The sequence below is a fragment of the Bos taurus genome, chromosome 2 (genome assembly GCF_002263795.3).
Source record: "Bos taurus isolate L1 Dominette 01449 registration number 42190680 breed Hereford chromosome 2, ARS-UCD2.0, whole genome shotgun sequence".
NCBI classification, from domain to species: Eukaryota; Metazoa; Chordata; class Mammalia; order Artiodactyla; family Bovidae; genus Bos; species Bos taurus.
Genome location: NC_037329.1, coordinates 761,836 through 783,250, shown reverse-complemented (window position 1 = coordinate 783,250; position 21,415 = coordinate 761,836). Strand labels below are relative to the sequence as shown.

The 21,415-nt window shown below is 39.8% G+C and overlaps 1 protein-coding gene across 6 annotated transcripts in view; it reads left to right on the top strand.

Moving 5' to 3' along the window:
• HERC2 (HECT and RLD domain containing E3 ubiquitin protein ligase 2) overlaps window positions 1-21,415 on the top strand; it is a 233,164-nt gene that overhangs the window by 169,680 nt on the left and 42,069 nt on the right. For all 6 annotated transcript variants that reach the window (NM_001206081.2, XM_010801779.4, XM_015474311.3 and 3 more), the window contains 6 exons: window positions 3,134-3,305; window positions 4,736-4,925; window positions 5,485-5,625; window positions 11,716-11,907; window positions 14,596-14,749; window positions 20,837-20,944. In NM_001206081.2, the coding sequence (NP_001193010.1) occupies window positions 3,134-3,305; window positions 4,736-4,925; window positions 5,485-5,625; window positions 11,716-11,907; window positions 14,596-14,749; window positions 20,837-20,944 (957 nt within the window). The remainder of the gene's footprint in view (window positions 1-3,133; window positions 3,306-4,735; window positions 4,926-5,484; window positions 5,626-11,715; window positions 11,908-14,595; window positions 14,750-20,836; window positions 20,945-21,415) is intronic.

The window sequence follows — 21,415 nt, the reverse complement described above, 5'->3', positions numbered from 1 at the left end:
TTCCTTGATTTTCCTTCGTTGTTTTTCTGTTTTCTGTTTCACTGATCTTTAATCTTTATTCTTTTCTTCTTTTTTTTTTTTTTAAAAAAAATAAAATAACAAAAGGCCCCTGGCCTTCTGGGCTGGAGCCCTGACAGGTCACTGCTGCTTCCCCAGGGCTCACTGGGGAAGGTCTTCCTAGTGGCTGGGACTTCCTCCACAGGAAATGGGAAGCAAGGGCAGGCAGACCTAATCCTCAGCAGAACCAGCTCAGGCTCCGTGCCCGCCACCTCCTGCAGCCCCTCCACCCCCCCCCCACCCCCGCCCCCGCCACCACTCAGGAAGTGAGAGGCTATTCTTTTCTTCTAAGAAGCTTAGGTCTTTGGCTTAGGGTCTTCCCACTTTTCTAGTGTAAACGTCTGTTTACTCTCCTTGAGTAATTGACACTGACATCATTAATGACAGATTATCCTCTCATCCTTTGCTTTGAAATTCTTGCTTTGAAATAAAGTTTGACTGTTAAGAATATAGGTACAAGAGAAACTATGATATATTTTTTCCATTCTTTTTACTGTTAACCTACTAAAAAAAAGTTCCTGGTAGGCAACATATAGTTGGATTTTACTTTTTAATTTTTTCTCTGGGACTCTCTAATTGGGGTGTTTACTTCACTCACATTTAATGTGATTATGAATGTATTTGTTTTCAATCAGTATCCTGCTGTTTGTTTTGTATTATATTAGTCCTAGCTGTTTATTGTTTTTTCTGCTCTTTTTCTGCCTTTCTTTGAATTAATTGTTCTTTTTGATGTTGTATTTTCTTCTTTGTTTTCTTTGAGCTTTAACTTTTTGTGTTACTTTAGTGGTTGTTTTAGGAATTATGCACCTTTAATGTATCATAGTCTGCCTTTAGCTGATTCCCTTGTAGCTCAGTAGGTAAAGAATCGACTGCAATGCAGGAGACTCAGGTTCGATTCCTGGGTGGGAAAGATCCCCTGGAGAAGGAAATGGCAACCCACTCCAGTATTCTTGGCTGGAGAATTCCATGGACAGAGGAGCCTGGCGGGCTACAGTCCGTGGGGTCGCAAGAGCTGGACTCAACTGAGCGACTGCACCAGTGCCACCTGCAGGTGGGGTCACACTGTTTCATGTGCAGTGTGTGCCTCTCGCGGTGATACATCTCTGCTTCTGCCCTCCCGGCCTCAGTGCTACTTTGTTATGCCTTTCTCTGTATGTTGTAAATGTTACAGTTGTTTAAATCAGTTTTTTTAAACATCAGGTTATCTATTTAAATGAGTTAAAAGAGTATCTCTGTATTTACTCACACAGTTACTCTTTCCAGTGTTCTTCATTTCTTTGTGGAGATCCTTTTTCCATCTGAATCACTTTTCTTCTGCTTGAAGAAATTCCTTTTTTATGTCTTGTCAGCTCAGATGTGCGATTCTTCCTTTCAGCTTCTTATGGCTAAACTAGGCATTATTTTGCTTCATGTTTGCACCATATTTTAGCTGACTATATAATTTTTGGTTGACATTGTTTTCATTGAGAATTTGCTGTCATTCTTATCTTTGTTCTTCTGTACATAGCATGTCTTTTATCTAAGACTGCTTTTAGGATTTTCTTTTTATTTCCCTGGTTTTTATTTTCATGGTTCAAGCACTTGTGGTTCATGGTGCCTCTTAGATCTCTTGAGTTTTAAGTTTTCATCCATTTTGTAAAATTGTCGGTCACTGTTCTTCAAAAAAATTTTTTTCGCTGTACCTTTGGGAAGTCTAGTTCCATGTGTATTAGGACTCCTCAAGTTGTTCCACAGATAAATGACATTGTTCATTTTTAAACTGTTCTTTCTGTTTCACATGAATAGTTTCTGTTGCTGTATCTTCACATGCACTCGTCTTTGCTTCATTTTCATATGCTGTTAATGTTACTATTTAAATCTCAGACATCTTAGCTACTTTTCTAGAAATTTGATTTTTTTTTTTTTTACGTCTCTGATTCTCTTTTGAACATATGTAATACAGATATAAGAAGGTAATCAGACATCTTAGCTACTTTTCTAGAAATTTGATTTGCATATTTTTTTTATCTTTTATGTCTCTGATTTTCTTTTGAACATATGGAATACAGATATAAGTATTTCAACTTAAGTTGTCTGCTGATGGTAATATCTGTGTCAGTTCTGGATTGTTTAGATCGATTTTTCTTCTTGAGTTGAGTGGTATTTTCCTGCCTTTCTTCCAACATGGTAACTTTTAGTTTGATGCCATACATTGTGAATGTTGCTGGAGATTTTTATGCGTCTAGTGAATCTTCTTGAGCTTACGTACAGTTAAATTACTCTCAAAACAGTTTGATCCCTTTGGACCTTTGTTTTGGATTTGTTAAATGGATTCAGAGCTGATACTATTGTGGGACTAATAATTCCCTACCACTGAGTATTTCACCCAGTGCCTTGTGAATGATGAGGTCTTCCCTCTAGCTGATGGGAACAGGCAGTAGCTGGGACCTCTGTGTTCTCCTAGTCCTTTCATACAAGTTCTTTCTTTGTCTCTGAGTCATGCCCATTTATGAAGGCGTCTTATCTGGATGAGTGAGAATGCCTGCATATCTCCAGGGCACTCTCTGTGCAACTTTTCCCTCTTATCCTGTCCTGTGAACTTTGCCCACATTGGATTCCCTGGTGCTGAGCTCAACCTCCTCTTCTCACAGAGACCACTGGGCTCCATCTGGTTCTCTCCCTGTAATCAGGCCTGGGAACTCTCAGGGCAGTGGGCTGGAACTTGCTAATACTGTATATGGTGAATATACTATCTTCTCACCATTGTTGTGGATTTTTTTTGTTTTTGCTTTACATTTCATCAATAAGTAAATATAGATAGTTATCATAGTATTGTCATGGCTTATATATGTATAGCGTAAATTGTTGTAAGTACATTTTGCAAAAGCATTTACATTTTTTTGTAGTTATAGCAAACCTTCGCTATAGATGTTTGTTTTTAAACTATGTGAGATTATTGGTGAAACTAATATTTAATCTGTGAAATAGCAAAATGCAGATTGCAGTGTGCTTTGAAATGAAATGGAAAGGTCAAATTATAGAAATAGAGCAAACTCTGATCTTAAAAATTGAAGCCAGTTTTATTTTACTTTTCCAGGTGTGCCTTCTGATGCTGACTCTTCTCCTGCCAGTAATAAAATCAATGGTGCAAATAATTCTAAACCAAATCGCCCTTCTCTTGCCAAGATTCTCCTATCATTAGATGGAAATCTGGCCAAACAACAGGCCTTATCTCATATACTTACAGCATTGCAAATCATGTATGCCAGGTAAGCTTGTTTGCTAGCTTTTGAAATCCCACAATTATGTAAACTTTAGGTTTTTGTCCTTTTTTGACGGAGAATGTTTGTTACTGTTTTTAAATACTGTGAGTTTTAGGTCATACACCCTTTGATAGTGAATGATGGTATCTTTATGCTTTTCTTTAATGGAGGTTGAAATATGAATTAGAAAATCAAGTTGAAGAACATTTTCATTATTCTTTATGGCCAATAAGCTTTATACCTGTTTTGGGAGGAAGAATTAGTTGATGCTTATATACAGTAATGTTTAAGATAGTTGTCATCTCCTTCACTCTTGTTAAGGCAGAGATTTGATAGTGTTGTCTTTTCCTCCATTTTGCTGCTATTTTCATGCAGACTACATAAATGGCCCATCAATCATTGTATTGTGGTTATGTACATGATGAATAGAAATAAATACTTAGGGACATTAATTTAGACTAAAGGCTAACTTAGTCGTTGAGAGGATATTTAATCTTCACTGCCTTGTGTGAGGCACCTTTGGTATCTGGCTTGCAATAAACACAAAATCACTGTGGATGGTGACTGCAGCCATGAAGTTAGAAGATGATTGCTTCTTGGCAGGAAAGCTATGGCAAACCTAGACAGTATATTAAAAAACAGAGACATCACTTTGCCAACAAAGGTCCATATAGTCAAGGCTATAGTCAGAGTCTTTCCAGTAGTCATGTACAGATGTGAGAGCTGGACCGTAAAGAAGGCAGAGCACTGAAGAATTAATGCTTTTGAACTGTGGTGCTTGAGAAGACTTGAGAACCCCTTGGAGAGCAAGGAGATCAAACCCGTTAATCTTAAAGGAAATACATTCTGAATAATCATTGGAAGGACTAATGCTGAAGCTTTAATACTTTGGCCGTCTAATGTGAATTCCAGCTCACTGGAAAAGACTCTGGTGCTAGGAAAGCTTGAAGGCAGAAGGAGAAGAGTGCAACAGAGGATGAGATGGTTGGATGGTATCACTGATTCAATGGATGTGACCTTGGGCAAACTCCAGGAGATAGTGAGAGACAGGGAAGCCTGGTGTGCCTGCTGGCCATGGGGTCGCAAAGAGTTGGATATGACTTAGTGACCTAACAACAAAAAAACCCAAATTATCCTTAGACTCTTTAACAACCAAGATTTCTCAGAGAAATCCAGAGGCTTATTCTGGTCTGATTTTTATGTTGGCAGTTTTTCACCTGTTATCACTGTGGTCGTTCAGTAAATAAGATTAGGAGTAAATATTTTAGGCAATAGATACATAGTAATAACATTCAATATTTTTCTAAAACTCTCTTTTTATAGTTATTCTGTAATAATGAGGGAATCCTTCAGTAAACAGTTGCCCTGCCCCCTGACTCTGCCATCCTGCAGAGGTAGATTCAGTTCACCACAGGCCTGGCTTTCTCTCCTGACAGAGACACCGTGGTTGGGGCCCTGATGCCGGCTGGCATGGTTGCCCCGGTGGAGTGTCCTTCCTTCTCCTCCTCTGCACCTGCTTCTGACGTATCTGCCATGGCCAGTCCCATGAATGGAGAGGAGTGTGTGCTGGCTGTTGATATTGAAGACAGATTGAGTCCAAATCCATGGCAAGAAAAGAGAGGAGAGGTAAAAAATGGTAAAGCAGTAAAGCAGTGTTTGATTAGGAAGTGAAAGGTAGCTCATTTGTGTCTTATAAAGTACAAGTCATTCTTTAATTTAATTCAGAATGTTTTTGTGTCTACTACTATGATTTTTGGCTTGAATTAGTATTCTGTTTAAAAGGAGTCTTGTAGTGTATAGATGGGAATATTCTTTTAAAAAGTTGCTAAGTACACCACGCAGTTGTTCATCTATAATGCTGAAACTTGAACACTGTGAAAACTAAAGGTTTTTGTATTTATTTTGGGGAAAAGCCCAGCTTGGAGAGATGTGAGCTCATTTTAGTTGTTTTCATGTGATTGCTTGTGAATATTAATAGGTTTTCCTGGGAACATGAATATGCTTAACTTTGCAGGGCTGTCCCAGATTGCACTGGAGGTGGTAGCTGGTAATATAAATGTCTTGTTATCTCTGTAAAATCTTGCATATTCCAGATGACCTAAGGGGTAAGTAAGCCTTTTGGAGTTAGAAGGGAAGTGTGCCATGTTGCCAAGTTTCTCGTTTTTCTTCTTCATTTTCAAACTAGATTATCTCTTCTGAGGATGCTGTGACCCCTTCTGCAGTGACCCCATCAGCTTGCTCAGCTTCTTCTCGGCCGTTTATCCCAGTAACAGATGACCCAGGAGCTGCCAGCATCATTGCAGAAACCATGACCAAAACCAAAGAGGTCAGGGGGTTTTCTTCTTTAATGGTTTATTTTGAAATAATCTTAAATGTACACTCAAGTTGCAGAAATATTTCCTAGACATAGAGCATGGCATACTCCTTTGTACTGTCTACCTGGATTCTCCAATTGTGAGTGTTTCTAAACTGTTGGTGGGAGAGCTGCATGGCATAATCCCAGCCTTCCTTAAAGCTTCAGAGTGTGCTTCCTAAGTATCAGGACATTGCCACTGATCAGGGACTATTTTCTGCTCCAGAGACCGACTCAGATTTTGCTCATTACGGGTCTAGATCCTGCCCAGGTGTGAGGGTTACCTCTTTTTGTATTCAATATGGAACCATCCTTAAGTTCCTCTTTTTATAAGAAATGCCACAAGAATGATGCAGAGTTCTTTTCAGTGCATTCTTTTGAGGTGTGTGCATTGTTGATTTGCTGCATCACAGGTGATATTAATTCTTATTTGTTAAGTTTGTCTACAAGATTTCGCTATTGGAAGTTAATAAATTTTAAAAAAAAAGCATGTTTATAGGTATTCCTGGGGAGATAATTTACTTTGGGACTATGTTACTAGCTTATCCCTCATTATGTTTTCATCTGCCAGTTTTTAGTATCTCTTGATAATTCCATCTGGGTCCATTACTACTGTGATAATTGTCAAATGGTGATTTTTCAGATTTCATCATTCCTTTTGGAATACCATTGTTGCTACTCTTCAGTAGGGAAGAACTTTCCCTCTTCATCTCATCTTTCTGTGGGTATATATTCATGGAATTCTATTTTACTCAAATAATGACTTATATTACTATCATCATTTGACACCCAAATTGTCCCAGACTTGGCCTTCGGTAGGCCTTTCCATCTGGTTTGTCTTTCTGATGTGCCCCCATATTTCTTTGAGCACTTTACTTTATAGCACAGTCAGTTTAGCTCAGTCGCTCAGGCCTGTCTGACTCTTTGCAACCCCATGAACTGCATGACTCCAGGCTTCCCTGGCCATCACCAATACCTGGAGCTTGCTCAAACTCATGTCCATTGAGTGGTGATACCATCCAACTATCTTATCCTCTGTCGTCTCCTTCTCCTGCCTTCAGTCTTTCCACCATCAGGATCTTTTCCAGTGAGTCAGTTCTTCACATCAGGTGGTCAGAGTATTGGAGCTTCAGCTTCACTATCAGTCCTTCCAGTGAATATTCAGGACTGGTTTCTTTTAGGATTGAATCTCTTTGCAGTCCAAAGGACTCGCAGAGAGTCTTCTCCAACACCACAGTTCAAAGCATCAATTCTTCGGTGCTCAGCTTTCTTTATGGTCAACTCTCACATCTATACATGACTACTGGAAAAACCATAGCTTTGACTAGGTGGACCTTTGTTGGCAAAGTAATGTCTCTGTTTTTTAATATGCTATCTAGGTTGGTCATGACTTTTTTCCAAGGAGCAAGCGTTTTTTAATTTCATGATTGCAGTCACTATCTGCGGTGATACAGGGCCCCCAAAAATAGTCTCTCACAGTTTCCATTGTTTCCCATCTATTTGCCATGAAGTGATGGGACCGATGCCATGATCTTCATTTTTTGAATGTTGAATTTTAAGTCAGCCTTTTCACTCTTCTCTTTCACTTTCATCAAGAGGCTCTTAGTTCTTCTTTGCTTTCTGCCATAAAGATGGTGTCATCTGCATATCTGAGGTTTTTGATATTTCTTCCGGCAATCTTGATTCCAGCTTGTGCTTCATCCAGTCCAACATTTTGCATCATGTACTCTGCATTTAAGTTAAATAAGCAGGGTGACAATATACAGCCTTGACATACTCCCTTCCCAATTTGGAACCAGTCCGTTGTTCCATGTCCAGTTCTAACTGTTGCTTCATGACCTGCATACAGATTTCTCAGGAGGCAGGTGAGGTGGTCTGGTATTCCCATCTCCTTAAGAATTTTCCAGTTTCTTGTGATCCACACATCAAAGGTTTTAGCATAGTCAGTGAAGCAGAAGTAGATGATTTTCTTCAATTCTAAGATCTAGCAGATGTGGCAATTTGATCCCTGCTTCCTCTGCCTTTTCTAAATCCAGCCTGTACATCTTGAAGTTCTCAGTTCATGTACTGTTGAAGCCTAGCTTAGAGAATATTGTGTATTACTTTGCTAGCATGTGAGATGAGTGCAGTTGTGCAGTAGTTTGAACATTATTTGGCATTGCCTTTCTTTGGGATTGGCATGAAAACTGAAAACTGACCTTTTTCTAGTCTTGGCCACTGCTGAGTTTTCCAAATTTGTTGGCATACTGAGTGCGGCACTTTAACAGCATCATCTTTTAGGATTTTAACTAGCTCAACTGGAAGTCCATCACCTCCACTAGCTTTGTTCATAATGATGCTTCCTAAGGTCCACTTGGGTTCTCACTCAAAGATGTCTGGCTCTAGGTCAGTGATCACACCATCATGGTTATTTGGGTCATTAAGATCTTTTTGTATAGTTCTTCTGTGTATTCTTGCCACCTCATCTTAATAGCTTCTGCTTCTGTTAGATCCATAGTGTTATTTTTCTTTATTGAGCCCATCTTTGCCTGAAATGTTCCCTTGGTATCTCTGATTTTCTTCAAGAGATCTCTAGTCATTCCCCCATTCTATTGTTTTCTTCCATTTCTTTGCATTGATCACTGAGGAAGGCTTTCTTATCTCTCTTTGCTATTCTTTGGAACTCTGCATTCAGATGGGTATATATATATTTTTTTTCCTCCTTTGCCTTTCATTTCTCTTCTTTTATCAGCTATTTGTAAAGCTTCCTCAGACACTGTTTTGCCTTTTTACATTTCTTTTTCTTGGGGATGGTTTTGATCATGGCTTCCTGTACAGTGTTACAAACCTCCTTCCATAGTTCAGGCAGTCCGTCTGTCAGATCTAATCCCTTGAATCTATTTGTCACTTCCACTGTTTAATCATAAGGGATTTGATTTAGATCTTATCTGAATGATCTAGTGGTTTTTTCTACTTTCTTCAGTTTAAGTCTGAATTTTGCAATAAGGAGTTCATGATCTGAGCCACAGTCAGCTCCCCATCTTGTTTTTGCTGACTGTAGAGCGCTTCTCTGTCTTTGGCTGCAAGGAATGTAGCCAAATGGTGATGTCCGTCTGATTTTGGTATTGATTATCTGGGTGATGTCCATGTGTAGAGTCAGCTCTGGTGTTGTTGGAAGAGGGTATTTGCAATGACCAGTACATTCTCTTGGCAAAACTCTGTTACCCTTTTTTGTATTCCAGGGCCTAACTTGCCTGTTGGATTGCTTTGCTATTTTGTGAAGGACTTTTGCACCTATATCTTCTCCTGATTTGCATTAAAGCATAATACTGGCCTCCTAGATGAGTTAGGCAGTGTTCCTCTTCTGTTTGTTGGGAGAGTTTGTGAAAGATTGGTGTCAATTCTTTAAATATTTGGTACAATTTTCTCTCTTTGAACATACTCTCATTATTCTTTTATTTTGTTGTTTCCTGCACAACACAGAATTCTAGGTTCATCAAGATGTTTTGTGCTGCACCACAGAAATCCTATTTCTCCAAAAAATCATGGTTCTTTTTCTTGGAGAATGGTATTTCAAAGCCAAGATCTGAAATATCTTTGGTTTTTTATGGCGGGAAGTGCAGTTCATCTCCTTTCTTACTGGGCAGAGCTAGAAAATACGTGTGTGTATATGCTTTCAATAAGTTACGCATTTAATATTTACTTTGGTATATACCTACATATATTGAAAACCACTGATTCACAGCAGGACAGTCAGTACTAATAACTGCACAGGGTTCATTCTAGTTCCTTCCTTTTCTGTATTGATCATGCTCTTCTCTCAGTGAGGAATCTGGCTCCTGCTATTGACAGTTTAATAACTTCCCCTCAGTTAGCTGCCTTCTCATTTGGCTGTCTCTCCTCACGCATATGGATATCCTCCTTCCCCTGCATAGCTTCTGGCACTCAAAACCAGTCTGCCTGTGCAGGGATGACCTTTCATCCTGCTTGACCCACTCCTGTCCCCAATGCCAGCTGGCCCAAAGCAGGAACACTTTCCACTTGGCTTGGCTGTGTCACATTGCGGCCTCCCCTGCCTAACCCTCCCATTGTGGACGACCTCCCAAGCCTACTCAGGTGCTCCTTATCCCAGGCCATCTCATCCTGCTCACATGGTCTCCAGCATATTCCAAGCATATATTTTCAATTACATTTGGAACTCTTGATTTATTATGCTGTCACTAGTGTCAAAAATAAATGCTATGGAAAATATTCATAACCTGTAGTAATAAGAAAGTTGATATTTGTAAATTAGATGTCTGGACTCAACTTGTGATATTTGGCAATCTCCTAAGGTGAGGTTTTAATGCAGAAATTAATCTGAATTATTCAAAATTTTTTCTTTTAGGTAGAAGAAAGATGATATAATTTCTTTCTTACAAATTTATTTATGAGGCATAGGCATTATACAGATTATAGCCTGAAATTACTATCATTTCAATTTTGTTTGAGTCATTAATAACAGGAAAGTAATTTTCATGTTAGTTTTGGGCACGGAATCCGCCTGCTAATGCAGAAGACACAAGAGATGAGGATTTGATCCCTGGGTTGGGAAGATTCCCTGAAAGACTACATGGCAACCCACTCCACTATTCTTGCCTGGGAAATCCCATGGACAGAGGAGCCTGTCAGGCTATACAGTCCATGGGGTCACAAAAGAGTCAGACATGACCTAGTGACTAAACAACAGCAAGGTTATGTAGCTAGTACTAGTGATTATATTTTCAGCAGTTCCTTTGGATTTGTTCTCTATTTTTTTTTTTAAACAACCCCACCAAAAAAATGTTTGGTATTGTTTCAAATAAGACCAAAGATGTTATATATGATTAATATATTCTACTGAATGTTTTTGCTGGCCTTCAGTGAATGAGATTCTGGAGTGTCTTCGTTTCTGATGCACTTCACTTGCTGATTCCCTGTGTCTTCACTTGAAGGTGGGAGTAAGGTCTGTTTCTTTTAAGGGAGAAACCATGCTCCTGCCTCAGAGCTATGGTTTCCAGGGCCAACTTGAGCATTGATGGAATCTGCACAATTCCCAAACAATTGTTCGGATCACATTCCCCTAAAGATTCCTAAGTGGGGCTTGTGCTTTCCCTGGCTTATTTCTGTTTCTGAAAACCACTGACAGTGATTTCGCTGAGATCCAGAAAGCAAGAGAGAAGAGAAGAGACACTTGTGGCATCTTGTTCTTTCCCTGGAGAGCTGGCCTCTGCCTAAGAAACAGAAAGGGCTCGGGTCTCTGATACCCACTCCCTCTAAGCTTAGCAGCTGTTGGATCTCTCTGTTACTTTATGTAAGCCAGACCCCACTGCCAGCCTTCAAGAGGCTCCTCTGTGGTGGCAGCAGGTTGTGGGGTGATTGTCCTGGGCAGGAAACCCTCATGACGTGGGATTGTGACGGGTCAGTGATGCTGTCACAGGCAAACAAGCAATTCCTTTTTCTGCTGATGTGGAAAGAGGTAAATAATCACAGGTGTGGTTTGTTTTAACTGACATTCTGTGAATGAGAAGTAAAAGGGGAGTACTGAGAAGACTGTTTATTTTCTTCTTAACAGTACCTAAGGAACAAGAGATTATGAGCAATGTTTATATGTCAAAAAGTCTGTTACGTAATATTCTGAGAAAGAATTATGAAGAGGATCTAGGCAAAAGATGTAAAAGTATAGTGTACAGATGCAGTTGATAGAAGACTCCGAAACATACCCTGTGTTGGTAGATTTTACATGGTGAGATTTCATTTGAAGTCTCCCCTTGAAACACGACCTCAGATATGAAGTTGGTCACAGTATATATTGTCGTTTCTTTATAGTTTAGGCATTCCTTTTGACAGCTGCTGTTGGTAATTTGTAAAATAGTTGATTGATTTTGAAAGCATAGTACAAGGTGGTGTAGATTTAGGGGCTTCTTATTTCTTATTCTAGTATTTCATGGTTGTAAATAGCTTAGAAGGTTCCTTATTCGTCATTAGTAATCATGTATCCTTTGAGTTCTTGACTGTTTGTCTCTTAATATATGATTCCTCATTTTAATTGTTGAACTTTTTTAGGATGTTGAAAGCCAGAATAAAGTGTCAGGCCCAGAACTTCAGTCCTTGGATGAATTCACTAGTTTGTTGGTTGTGGACGACACGCGTGTCTTGGTGGACCTGCTCAAGCTGTCTGTGTGTGGCCGGGCGGGGGACAAGGGCCGGGACGTGCTTTCAGCGGTGCTGTCCGGCATGGGCACCGCCTACCCACAGGTGAGCTGCAGGGGCGTGGGCTGAGCTGCAGGGGCGTGGGCTGGAGGCGCTGCAGCCGTCTTGTGCTGCAAGGAATTCTGGTGAAAATGAGTCCCTTCTCTGCCATCTGTGCTGAGTTGCTCCTCAGTTTGCCTTATAACATTGTTTTAATATTTTAGAATTTAGAAATTTCTAGTTTTTGCAAAGTCAGATCTGCCAAATTTTCTCATTTATGGCTTCTGGATTTTGTATTATGCTGTAAATACGGTACGAGCATGACATTGTTTAAGAAATCCTCTCAGGTTTCTTTTAATCATTTTTGTTTTCGTTATTTTTTTATTGGAATATAATTGCTTTACAATGTTGTATTTTTGTTACACAAACATCATGAATCAGGGATATATATTTATATATATGTCCTCTCCCTCTTGAGCTTCCCTCCCACCACCTCATCCCACCTCTCTAGGTCACCACAGAGCACCAAGCTGAGCTTCATTTGTTATTATATTTACCTTTTTGAACCATCTGAAATTTATCTTGATATAGGGGATAAAGTAGGGATTCAGCTTTACTTTTTCCTAGACGGCAAACATGTTGCAACAACACAGTTTATTGACTAAATCCATCTTCTTCCCAGTGACTTGAAGACCACTCTTATTGTAGTGTAAACTGTACTTATTTGGGTCCTTTATAGACTTTTTTTGGTTCCATTATGCTAGTTTTTATGCTTTAATATCAGAGTATTTTAACTATTAACTATTTAAAGTAGGTTTTACTGTTTGGTAGCATGGGTTCTGCAGTATTTTCTGCCATGATGATGATCTGTACCTGAGCCATCCAGTGTGGTGACTCCTAGCCACGTATGGCTCTTGAGCTCTTGAAGTGTAGCTAGTGCACCTGAGGCACTGATGTTTTCATTGTATTTCACTTTAAGTTCGAACAACTGCATGTGGCTAATGTATGGTATCAAGTCAATATCATATCAGTGTACCTTAGAAGTAGAACTCATCAGTTCTGAAGCCCTTGGGCATCCTTGGGGACACCTGTTGCTTACCAGCAGCCCCCCTCCGCCTCTTCAGAGCGGGCTGTGTCAGGAGTGACGCCATATGCCCTGTGCAGTTGTGTCGCCTGGGTTTGATTTCCATACCACCACCAAAACCATAGTGTGCTTAGGAATGGGTGAGCGTTCTTGAAATCCTAGTAAATGATTTGGTAGATACTTTAGGGGCTTGTTGTTTGTTAATCATATTCAGGAAGAACTGAAAGGTTATAGGTTTCCTGCTTCGTAGTTTTTTGAGGCAAGTTACTTGGCATAATTCTGAGAGATTAAATCAAGGTGAATTTCCATAAGGAAAATATTAATGTTTTTACAAGTGTATTGCATTTGTGAGAGGAAAGGATGGAATGAGAATGTGGATTTAAAGTAATAATACGTAGAATTTGTTGTAAACATATCTTCCAGGCCCTGTTCTTGGTGCATTCTCTTAGTACAGAGCACAGGCTTTCCCTTTGTTTACAGATAAGAAAACTGAAGCTCTCAGTGGTCGTTACTCCCTCAAAGACACTCAGGTGTCTGGTGGATGGGAGAGATGATTGTAAACTCTTGAGGACAGAACCACATCTATGACCCCTCTGTCACCCTCTTCTCAGAGTTTATTTGGCTCTCCTGGGGTATTGGCTGTCTTTGCAGAAGAAGGTGTTAAAGCCCAGAAAACCCCTGCTAGGCTGTGCATTAGGAGTTAGATGACATCAACATCTCAAATTCAAGGGGAGACAGAAACAGAGATGGGGGTTTTCTTCCAACTTCCCTGGCCAGTGGCAGGATGCTACTCTTATGCCCCATCCTGATCTAGTATTTGAGACTTTTTAAACAAGAGAAACTTTTGTTTTCATAATTATAAAACCTAAATTATGGCAATGATTATAGTTTGTCATTAATGAAACTTCTTACTAAGATAACCTTTATTATCTAAATACAAGGAAAAATAGATTAAAATAATCATTTCTGAAAGAATAGAGAATGGTCTCATTAAGTTTTTCTCAGTTTAAAAACTTTGGAAGTTAATTACTGTAACAGTGTATTGTTTGTTTTTAAAATAGTAATCAAAATATAATCACTAGTATTGACCATTTAAATGGTGTGAGTCACTAAAATTTTGAAATGAAATCCGAACATTATGGATTGTTGGGCTGTATGGTATGGGGGCTGAGCCTAAATGTCTTGGGTCAGGAGACACCCCCGGTTGTCTCATGTCCGGTGCTGTCTACCACCGTTCAGCCTGGACAGCTGGGTCGTTCCTCTCCATTCCTGTCCCTCTTGCTTGACCCCCATGCCTTCTAGGATTTTGGTCATTTTTACACCTTCTGCTGCTTGCTTGAAAGTTTTGTTCCTGGGCAGATTTTCCTCACTAGGACGTACCCTTGCCTTGACGTGAAGAGAAAGTGCTGAGATCACGGGCATTTCATCACTTGGCGTATTGGGTGTTTTGTGTGTAGGTGCTTCCTTATTACTTGTACATAGATCTCTCCAAGCTTCACAGCACCCCTGTGAGCTCTGCTATCATGATTTTATTGGTGAGGAAACCGAGCCCTGATTTACACTAGATTTCTCAAACTCCCAAGCTCTCCGTGCCCCCGTCCCTGTGGAAAGAACTGAACCGGGCAGGCATCCTGATGTCTTCCTGCTTTGTCCCCTGCTTCCCCCCACAGGTGGCAGATATGTTGTTGGAGCTCTGTGTCACCGAGTTGGAGGATGTGGCTACAGACTCACAGAGTGGCCGCCTGTCCTCTCAGCCTGTGGTGGTGGAGAGTAGCCATCCCTACACTGATGACACTTCGTCCAGCGGCACAGTGAAGATACCAGGTACTGAGGGCTGGCCCCAGGGAGGACACAGGGGTCATATAAAAGCTGCCTGTAGAACAGCTCCATTTCTGCCATTGCATCAGTCGAAGTAGCCATCCTTGTTTTACATTAAAAAAAAAAAGGGACAAAATTGCTTTAGAGTCACTTTCCCCACCTTTTCTAGAAACCTCACTTACCCAAAACATGATACAGGAAACTATGCAGAGTAGATGTTTAGCTTAATGCTTATTAGGTGGATACCTTAGTTGCTGAAACTCAGATCTAGAAGCAGTCTTGTGCCTGTGCCCAGAAGCCCTCCATGTGTCGCCCCCTCTAATGTGACACTGTCCTGGCTTGTATTTCTGGACAGTTTCTATTACCCAAGTGTGCATTCTCATCTTAACTCTCTTAATTAAACAGTTTCCATCTTTTAAGTATCTTTTAACCAGTAGTTTCTTCCTTTTTTTTCAATAATTCATCCCTTCTGCACTTTCACCTGTTCCTCCGTCCCGTCTTTCTACAGATTACCCCTGATTCATCAGCCTGATTAGTTCAGCCAGGCCCTCTGGCTGGACCATTAGTGTTTGCGATCCAGCATCTGGAAGCATCTAGTATCTGCTTGTCTTTACTTTTGTGATGGCAGCGGCTACTGATGCTCATTACCTGAGGCCATTAAGTCCATTGGTGGTTGCAAAATGGTGCTATTCTAATTATTTCATTTCTTATTTATTATTTAGATTACATTATATAGGGACATTTTCCCTGATCCTTTGGTTGGTTACCCAGGAGTACTGTTTGTATAAGAAAGGCAGGATAAAAGCTTGATTCTTCTCTTCTTTTCACATTTTCATGAGAATGAACACATCATTCTTTGAAGGTGACCAGTTATTTTGGGGTTTTTTTTTTGGCTGTGCCTCATAGCTTGTGGGATCTTAGTTTCCTGACCAGAGACTGAACCCAGACTGACAGATGGGGAAAGCACCAAGTCCTTAACACTAGATAGTCAGAAAATTACCTGTTTTTTCTTTTATATCATGAACCCATGGATTTGCACATGTGTGATGGGCTTTAATCCATTGTGACTATTGTCCTGTTGAAGCTCAGATTATCGCGTCTCCAGACGTTGAGCTCCCTGTTGTATTTGGCTCTTGGCAGTGCTTCTTATGGTCCAGTGGTAACTTCCTTGTAGTCTGATAAGACAAGATGCTTCAGGCTTGTCATGTAGTTTCTCCTCTCCACCTGGAGTCTACCCTGGTGTCTTTTAGTGGAGATGGCATTTTAGATCACTGGGCTGTTGTTGTTTCTAGACTTTTTCAGCGAATAGAGATAGGGTAAATGAGTGGACAGTCTCACTGACTGACTGACCGACTTTCTTTTGAGTTCATAATGGTATGATAGATCCAAATTCAGAACTACACGTTTCTATTTATACTTAACCTCTTCTGTTCCGTCTTTGTTTCTTTTCTCCCCCCAAATCCTGGTTCTAAGACAGAGGAATGATAGAATTAGAATATCTTATAATTATGTACTTGCTTTATCCCACATCACAGGCACAAAAGACTCAGGGTACTAGTCTAACACTACCAGATATGTATATGGTTACTGAAAATAGTTAACAAAACTTTGTCTTGGTTTCTTGCTCTCTTCATTGTTGAAATTTGATTAGCTTGGTCATACTATAAATCCCAGAGCATAACAGCTATTGCATAGTCTGCTTTCTTCCTGTTAATCTTCATTTAGTTCTAGTTGTCTCCTTTCTTACTATGATTGTCTGAAGCTCACTCTCTTGTCAATTCCTCAGCAAGGCTCAGAGGATGACAGTCCTGACATGAGTCAGCTTGTTCTAAAAGTTGGTTGCCCACATTTGAAAGTTAGTTTTATTGAATAGCATATTTTCCTCCTGTAAAAGTTTGTTGTTGAAAGTGTTATAAGTGACATTCTCAGATAAGGGTTTGTGCCCCTTTAAAATGTTGAATAGTTTTGAGTCTTGTCTTTCAGGACAGTTTTTTTTGCATTACAGTTTGTGGTATTTGTTTGCAACCTTGTTTCAATTTTCTTTTTCATGGATATGTGATTGTTATCTTGTGTTGGATGCCTTTAGAGTCAATATTGGCTACTTCCTTTCCTCCTGTTTGTCTCAAAGCATATCTGTTGTGTTTATTTGCCCCTATGTTCTTTGTAATTTAATTTTCATTTCTGAAATTTAAAAAATTGTTTACTAAACTTTATCATTTAGTGTTTTCTTCTAATTCCTATTTATATTTTTCTTTCATATCATGTATCATTTTCCTAATTTCTTTTAGCTTGGTTTGAAATAATAGATTACATTTTTCATGTGTTTTGTGGGCACATCTTTCTGGCTTGCCTTCATTGTCTATAGGAGAATGTTATTCTACTCTTTTTCTCTCTTTTGTAATAATAACTTTATATTGTATTTGACCTTGATAATTTTATCCTGATTATTTTTATGTGAAATTAATTTTCTTAAACTTTTAGAATGAGATGGGATTTATAAAAGCTTCTTTAACTTTGAACTCTTACTCTCTCATAGTAGAAATTAAACAAAAGGTAATTCCACTCAGCAGTTACCTAAGACAAAGTCTAGTGTACCTCTTCCTGTTTCTGTTTCTCTTACTTGATATCCAGTCTGCCTGCAAGTCCTAACATTTCTACTCTAAAAGTGTATTTCAGATTCAGCCATTTATCACCATTCTGAATCATTCTGGGCCTAATCATCTAGTTTCACCTTGTTTATTATACTAACTCATATACTAGTATAATATAAATGTTCTGCTTCTACTTCTCACCTTCTGTGTCTCCCAGAATCAGCTCCTTACATGACAACCAGAGAGAGAGATTCTTTTAAAGTGAGTCAGAATATACTGGTGCTCTGCTTAAAATCTGCCAGTGCACTCCTGTAACCTTAAAATAAGACTCAGATCCTTGATGATGGCCTGTGCAACTTCCCATGAACCTTGTTTGCCTCTCCAACAGCATTCCCTTCCTCTTCACCTGTCTCTCCTGGGCCCTCCACATCATCTTTTATGGTGGCCCTTAAATATGTTCCAGGAATAGGCCATTTGTCTCACTTTGTACTTGCCATCTGCCTGAAGTACTATTCTCGTAGGCAGTTAGTTACGGGTTTCTGATCATATCTCCCTTGTGGAGGGAATCCTTTCCTTGCAACACTAGAACAGCCTTTTCCAAATTTTGTTTCGTAGATGTCCTTCTTCAAATCAGTTATACTTTGTGACATTTAACAGACATCACCTGTTTCTGTCTTATGCTAGAATAGGGACTAGCTGGAGTTAATGTTATATACAAGGGATGAGAGTGGAAATCCTTACCTTGTTCCAGTAGAGTGAATACATATCATTCTCTTAGCATTAGGTATGTTAACAATAGGTTTTTCATACATGCCTTTATCAAGTTGAGGAAACTTTCTCTTCCTAGTTTGTGGGGGAAATTTTATCATGAGAGCGTGTTGGATTTTGTCAAATGATTTTTCTGTGTATTGACATACTGTTTTCTATATTAATCCTTTATTAGTATGGCATGTTATATGAATCAGTTTCTGGATATTAAACTTGTATTGCATTTCTAGACAAATCATAATTGTCCACAATGTATAATCTATAGTATATGTTGCTGGATTTGGCTTGCTAATATTTTGTTAAGGATTTTTTGACCTATTTTCATGAATAGTGTCAGTTTGTGGCTTTCCTTTCTTTTTATTTTTTTATTAAAAACTAAAATTTATTTATGTAGCTTTCCTTTCTTGTAATATCTTGATCTCATTTTGATATTAGAGTAATACTGGCTTTACAGATTGAATTGCAGCATGTTCCCTTCTCTACTCTCTGAAAGAGTTTTTGTAGGGTAGGTATTCTTCTTCCATAAACATGAAAACATATTTACAGAATATGTTTTCTGTATAAAATATAGCAAAAGTAAAAATGAAAACTCCCTCATTTGTATCTCCTCTATTCTCACTGCTATAGCACTCTACTTCTGACATTAGACATGTGAGGGTTTCCACACATCATGCAGCTGTGCAAAATCAGCTGGTGTCCTGCAGTTTAACTCAGTCCTGACACTAGGTTAATGGCTTAAGTCCCACCAAGATGGCACCCACTTCAAATGCCAGTCAGAAGTGAAGTTCAATTGATTTGCTATAGCACCTCACAGAACTCACAGAAGCATTTACTTATGTTTATTAGTTTATTGTAAGTTCAGTTCAGTTCAGTCGCTCAGTCATGTCCGACTCTTTGCCACTCCATGGAGTTTATTATAAAGGACATGAGAAAGAATACAGATGAACAGCCAGATAAAGAGGTATATAAGAGTTCAAGATGGTAGGTAGTCTTGTTGAAATCTTCTGTATCTTTACAGATTTTTCTCTCTATCTGTCCTGTCAGTTGTTGAAGGCTAAATTTTGAAATCCCCAGTTGTAATCGTGGATTTGCTTACTTTTTTAATTTATATTTGTTTTTTTGTCGTGTGTTTTGGGGCTTTGTTCAGACCTAAAAGAAGCAGAAGAGGCTAACAGGAGACAACAAGAATACACAGAACTATACAAAAAGGTCTAAGGACCCAGAGTCATTGTTATCATATTTTCCTTTGTTATCATGTTTTCACTGTTTTTGTGAATTCTTTGAACATATTTATTATAGTTTTGAAGTCATTGCCTACTCGGTTCAGCATCTGGCCCATTAGGGTCAGTTTCTGTTGTCTGATTTTCTTCCCGCGTATGGCTCACATTTTTCAGTGTTTTTGCATATCTCATTATATTTTGTTGAAAACTTAGACATTTTAGATTCTGTTGTGACACTTGGTTTCTGAGTTTTTAAAAAAGACTTGTAATTGTTGCTGGGTTTCTATGGTGGTTTTGTGTATTTATTTTGTAAGGTGCCTGGAATTACTCTCTAAAATCTCTTCCCTGCGTCACATATTCACTGATATCCTAGCTTACTTTATAATTCTGATTTTTGTTCTCTAGCCTGACTTTTAGGGTTTGTTCCATCTGCTTGATTTAGCCTGCTCATTTCCCCATCTGTGGATGGATCTCTGTGGGTGGAAGCAAGGGAGGGCATGGAAGTCAGTGTTTTGGCAGTTTTCCTGTGTGTGTGTGTGCGTGCGCGCAAGTGCATGCACACATGCACACACACATGCACATGCACACCCAACTCTCCGTTTTCTTGAGGATATGTGCCTCAAGTCATCCAGGCCTCGATGACGTCCTCATTGAGCCCTTCTCTGTTCTCTGACTTCCAGAATCTTCTTGTTAGATTTCTGGCTAGTTCTCATGTCTGGCACCCGCCCAGCCACACCAGATTCTTAAGCCAGCAAAGACGCAAGCTTTTCTGTATGTCCTCAGTTACCCTCCCCACTCTCTGACTTTTAGGATCTCTGCCCAGGCACTGCGCCTGCTTTGCACCAGTTAGCATGTCACTGGAGACAGAGTCCCATCCTGGTAAAGCTGAGCTGCAGCCGCACAGGGCAATCCTAGGCGAGAACACATAGGCTCTCACTGTCCCTACCTGAGTTGGGCAGTTTTTCCGTGAATGAACTCTTCTCGGCTTGTTGTTCGCCTTGAATTGATTTGAAGAGCCCTGGAATCATTGTTTCTTACTATTTTGAGTGATTTTATAGTTGTTTTGCCAACCTTTTCCCTCCACCGTAACCCAGGTCATAGCCTTCACTGATTCTTTTCTAAGCTAATTTGTCCCAGAGAAGACTCTAGATCTAATGCTAAATTCTTGGTGGACATGATTTTATATGGCTTTTAAAATGTGGGGGAGCAGGATAATAAAGCTTGGTCGTCTTGTTAGGGCTATAGCATGAAAATCTTTCCAGAAGTGAGACCACAAAACTAGTTGGCCAAGTGAGAGTGTCTTCAATTGTTTCATCATGGGTGAAATATTTTGTGGGAGGCAGAGTTGGAGTGAGAGGAATCCTTCTTTTTTGAGGTTAGTTCTTCCTTTCTGCTTTTCGTTGGCTGTTGCACATCATTTTAGACTCACTGCTTCTGTGTGGTATGGTTTTGGCCCTGTCTGTGGTATGTTGACTGGGAGCGTTACCTTGTTTTTGTACCTACTTGTCCTCCAGGTGCAGAGGGACTCAGGGTGGAGTTTGACCGGCAGTGCTCCACCGAAAGGCGCCATGACCCTCTCACAGTTATGGATGGTGTCAACAGGATTGTCTCCGTGCGGTCAGGTAGGAAGAGGAGTTGAGCTTGCTTTTGTAGAAACCATTAGCACATTACTGCTTCATTCTCACGTGCGACTTCACGAGAGAACAATAAGTGACCTAACTGCAAAATACAGTAGGTTTTATCTGTTTTCCCCTGTGCTTTCAGTAAGATGATTTATTAAGTGATGCATGTACCTCCCCACCAATGGGTGGGACTACTGGTGTCCAGTATGACTGCTGGTCCTTCTTGGGGGCACTGGTTGTCGGGAGGGTCCAGTCTCACCTAGACAGTGGAGATGGTGCTGTAAGATGTTTGGGATTGTCAGACTCATGCACGGTAAAGGTTGACATACTACAAGGCTTCTTAAAGGTTTTATTTTTTAATTGATTGCTGTGAGGAGTTAGGCTCCCCTCTGAGTAAGTGTTGTGTGCGCGTGGTGGACAGTACTGGAGTAGATGGGAGGGGTCTCCTTTGGGCCTCTCCCTGCTCTGATG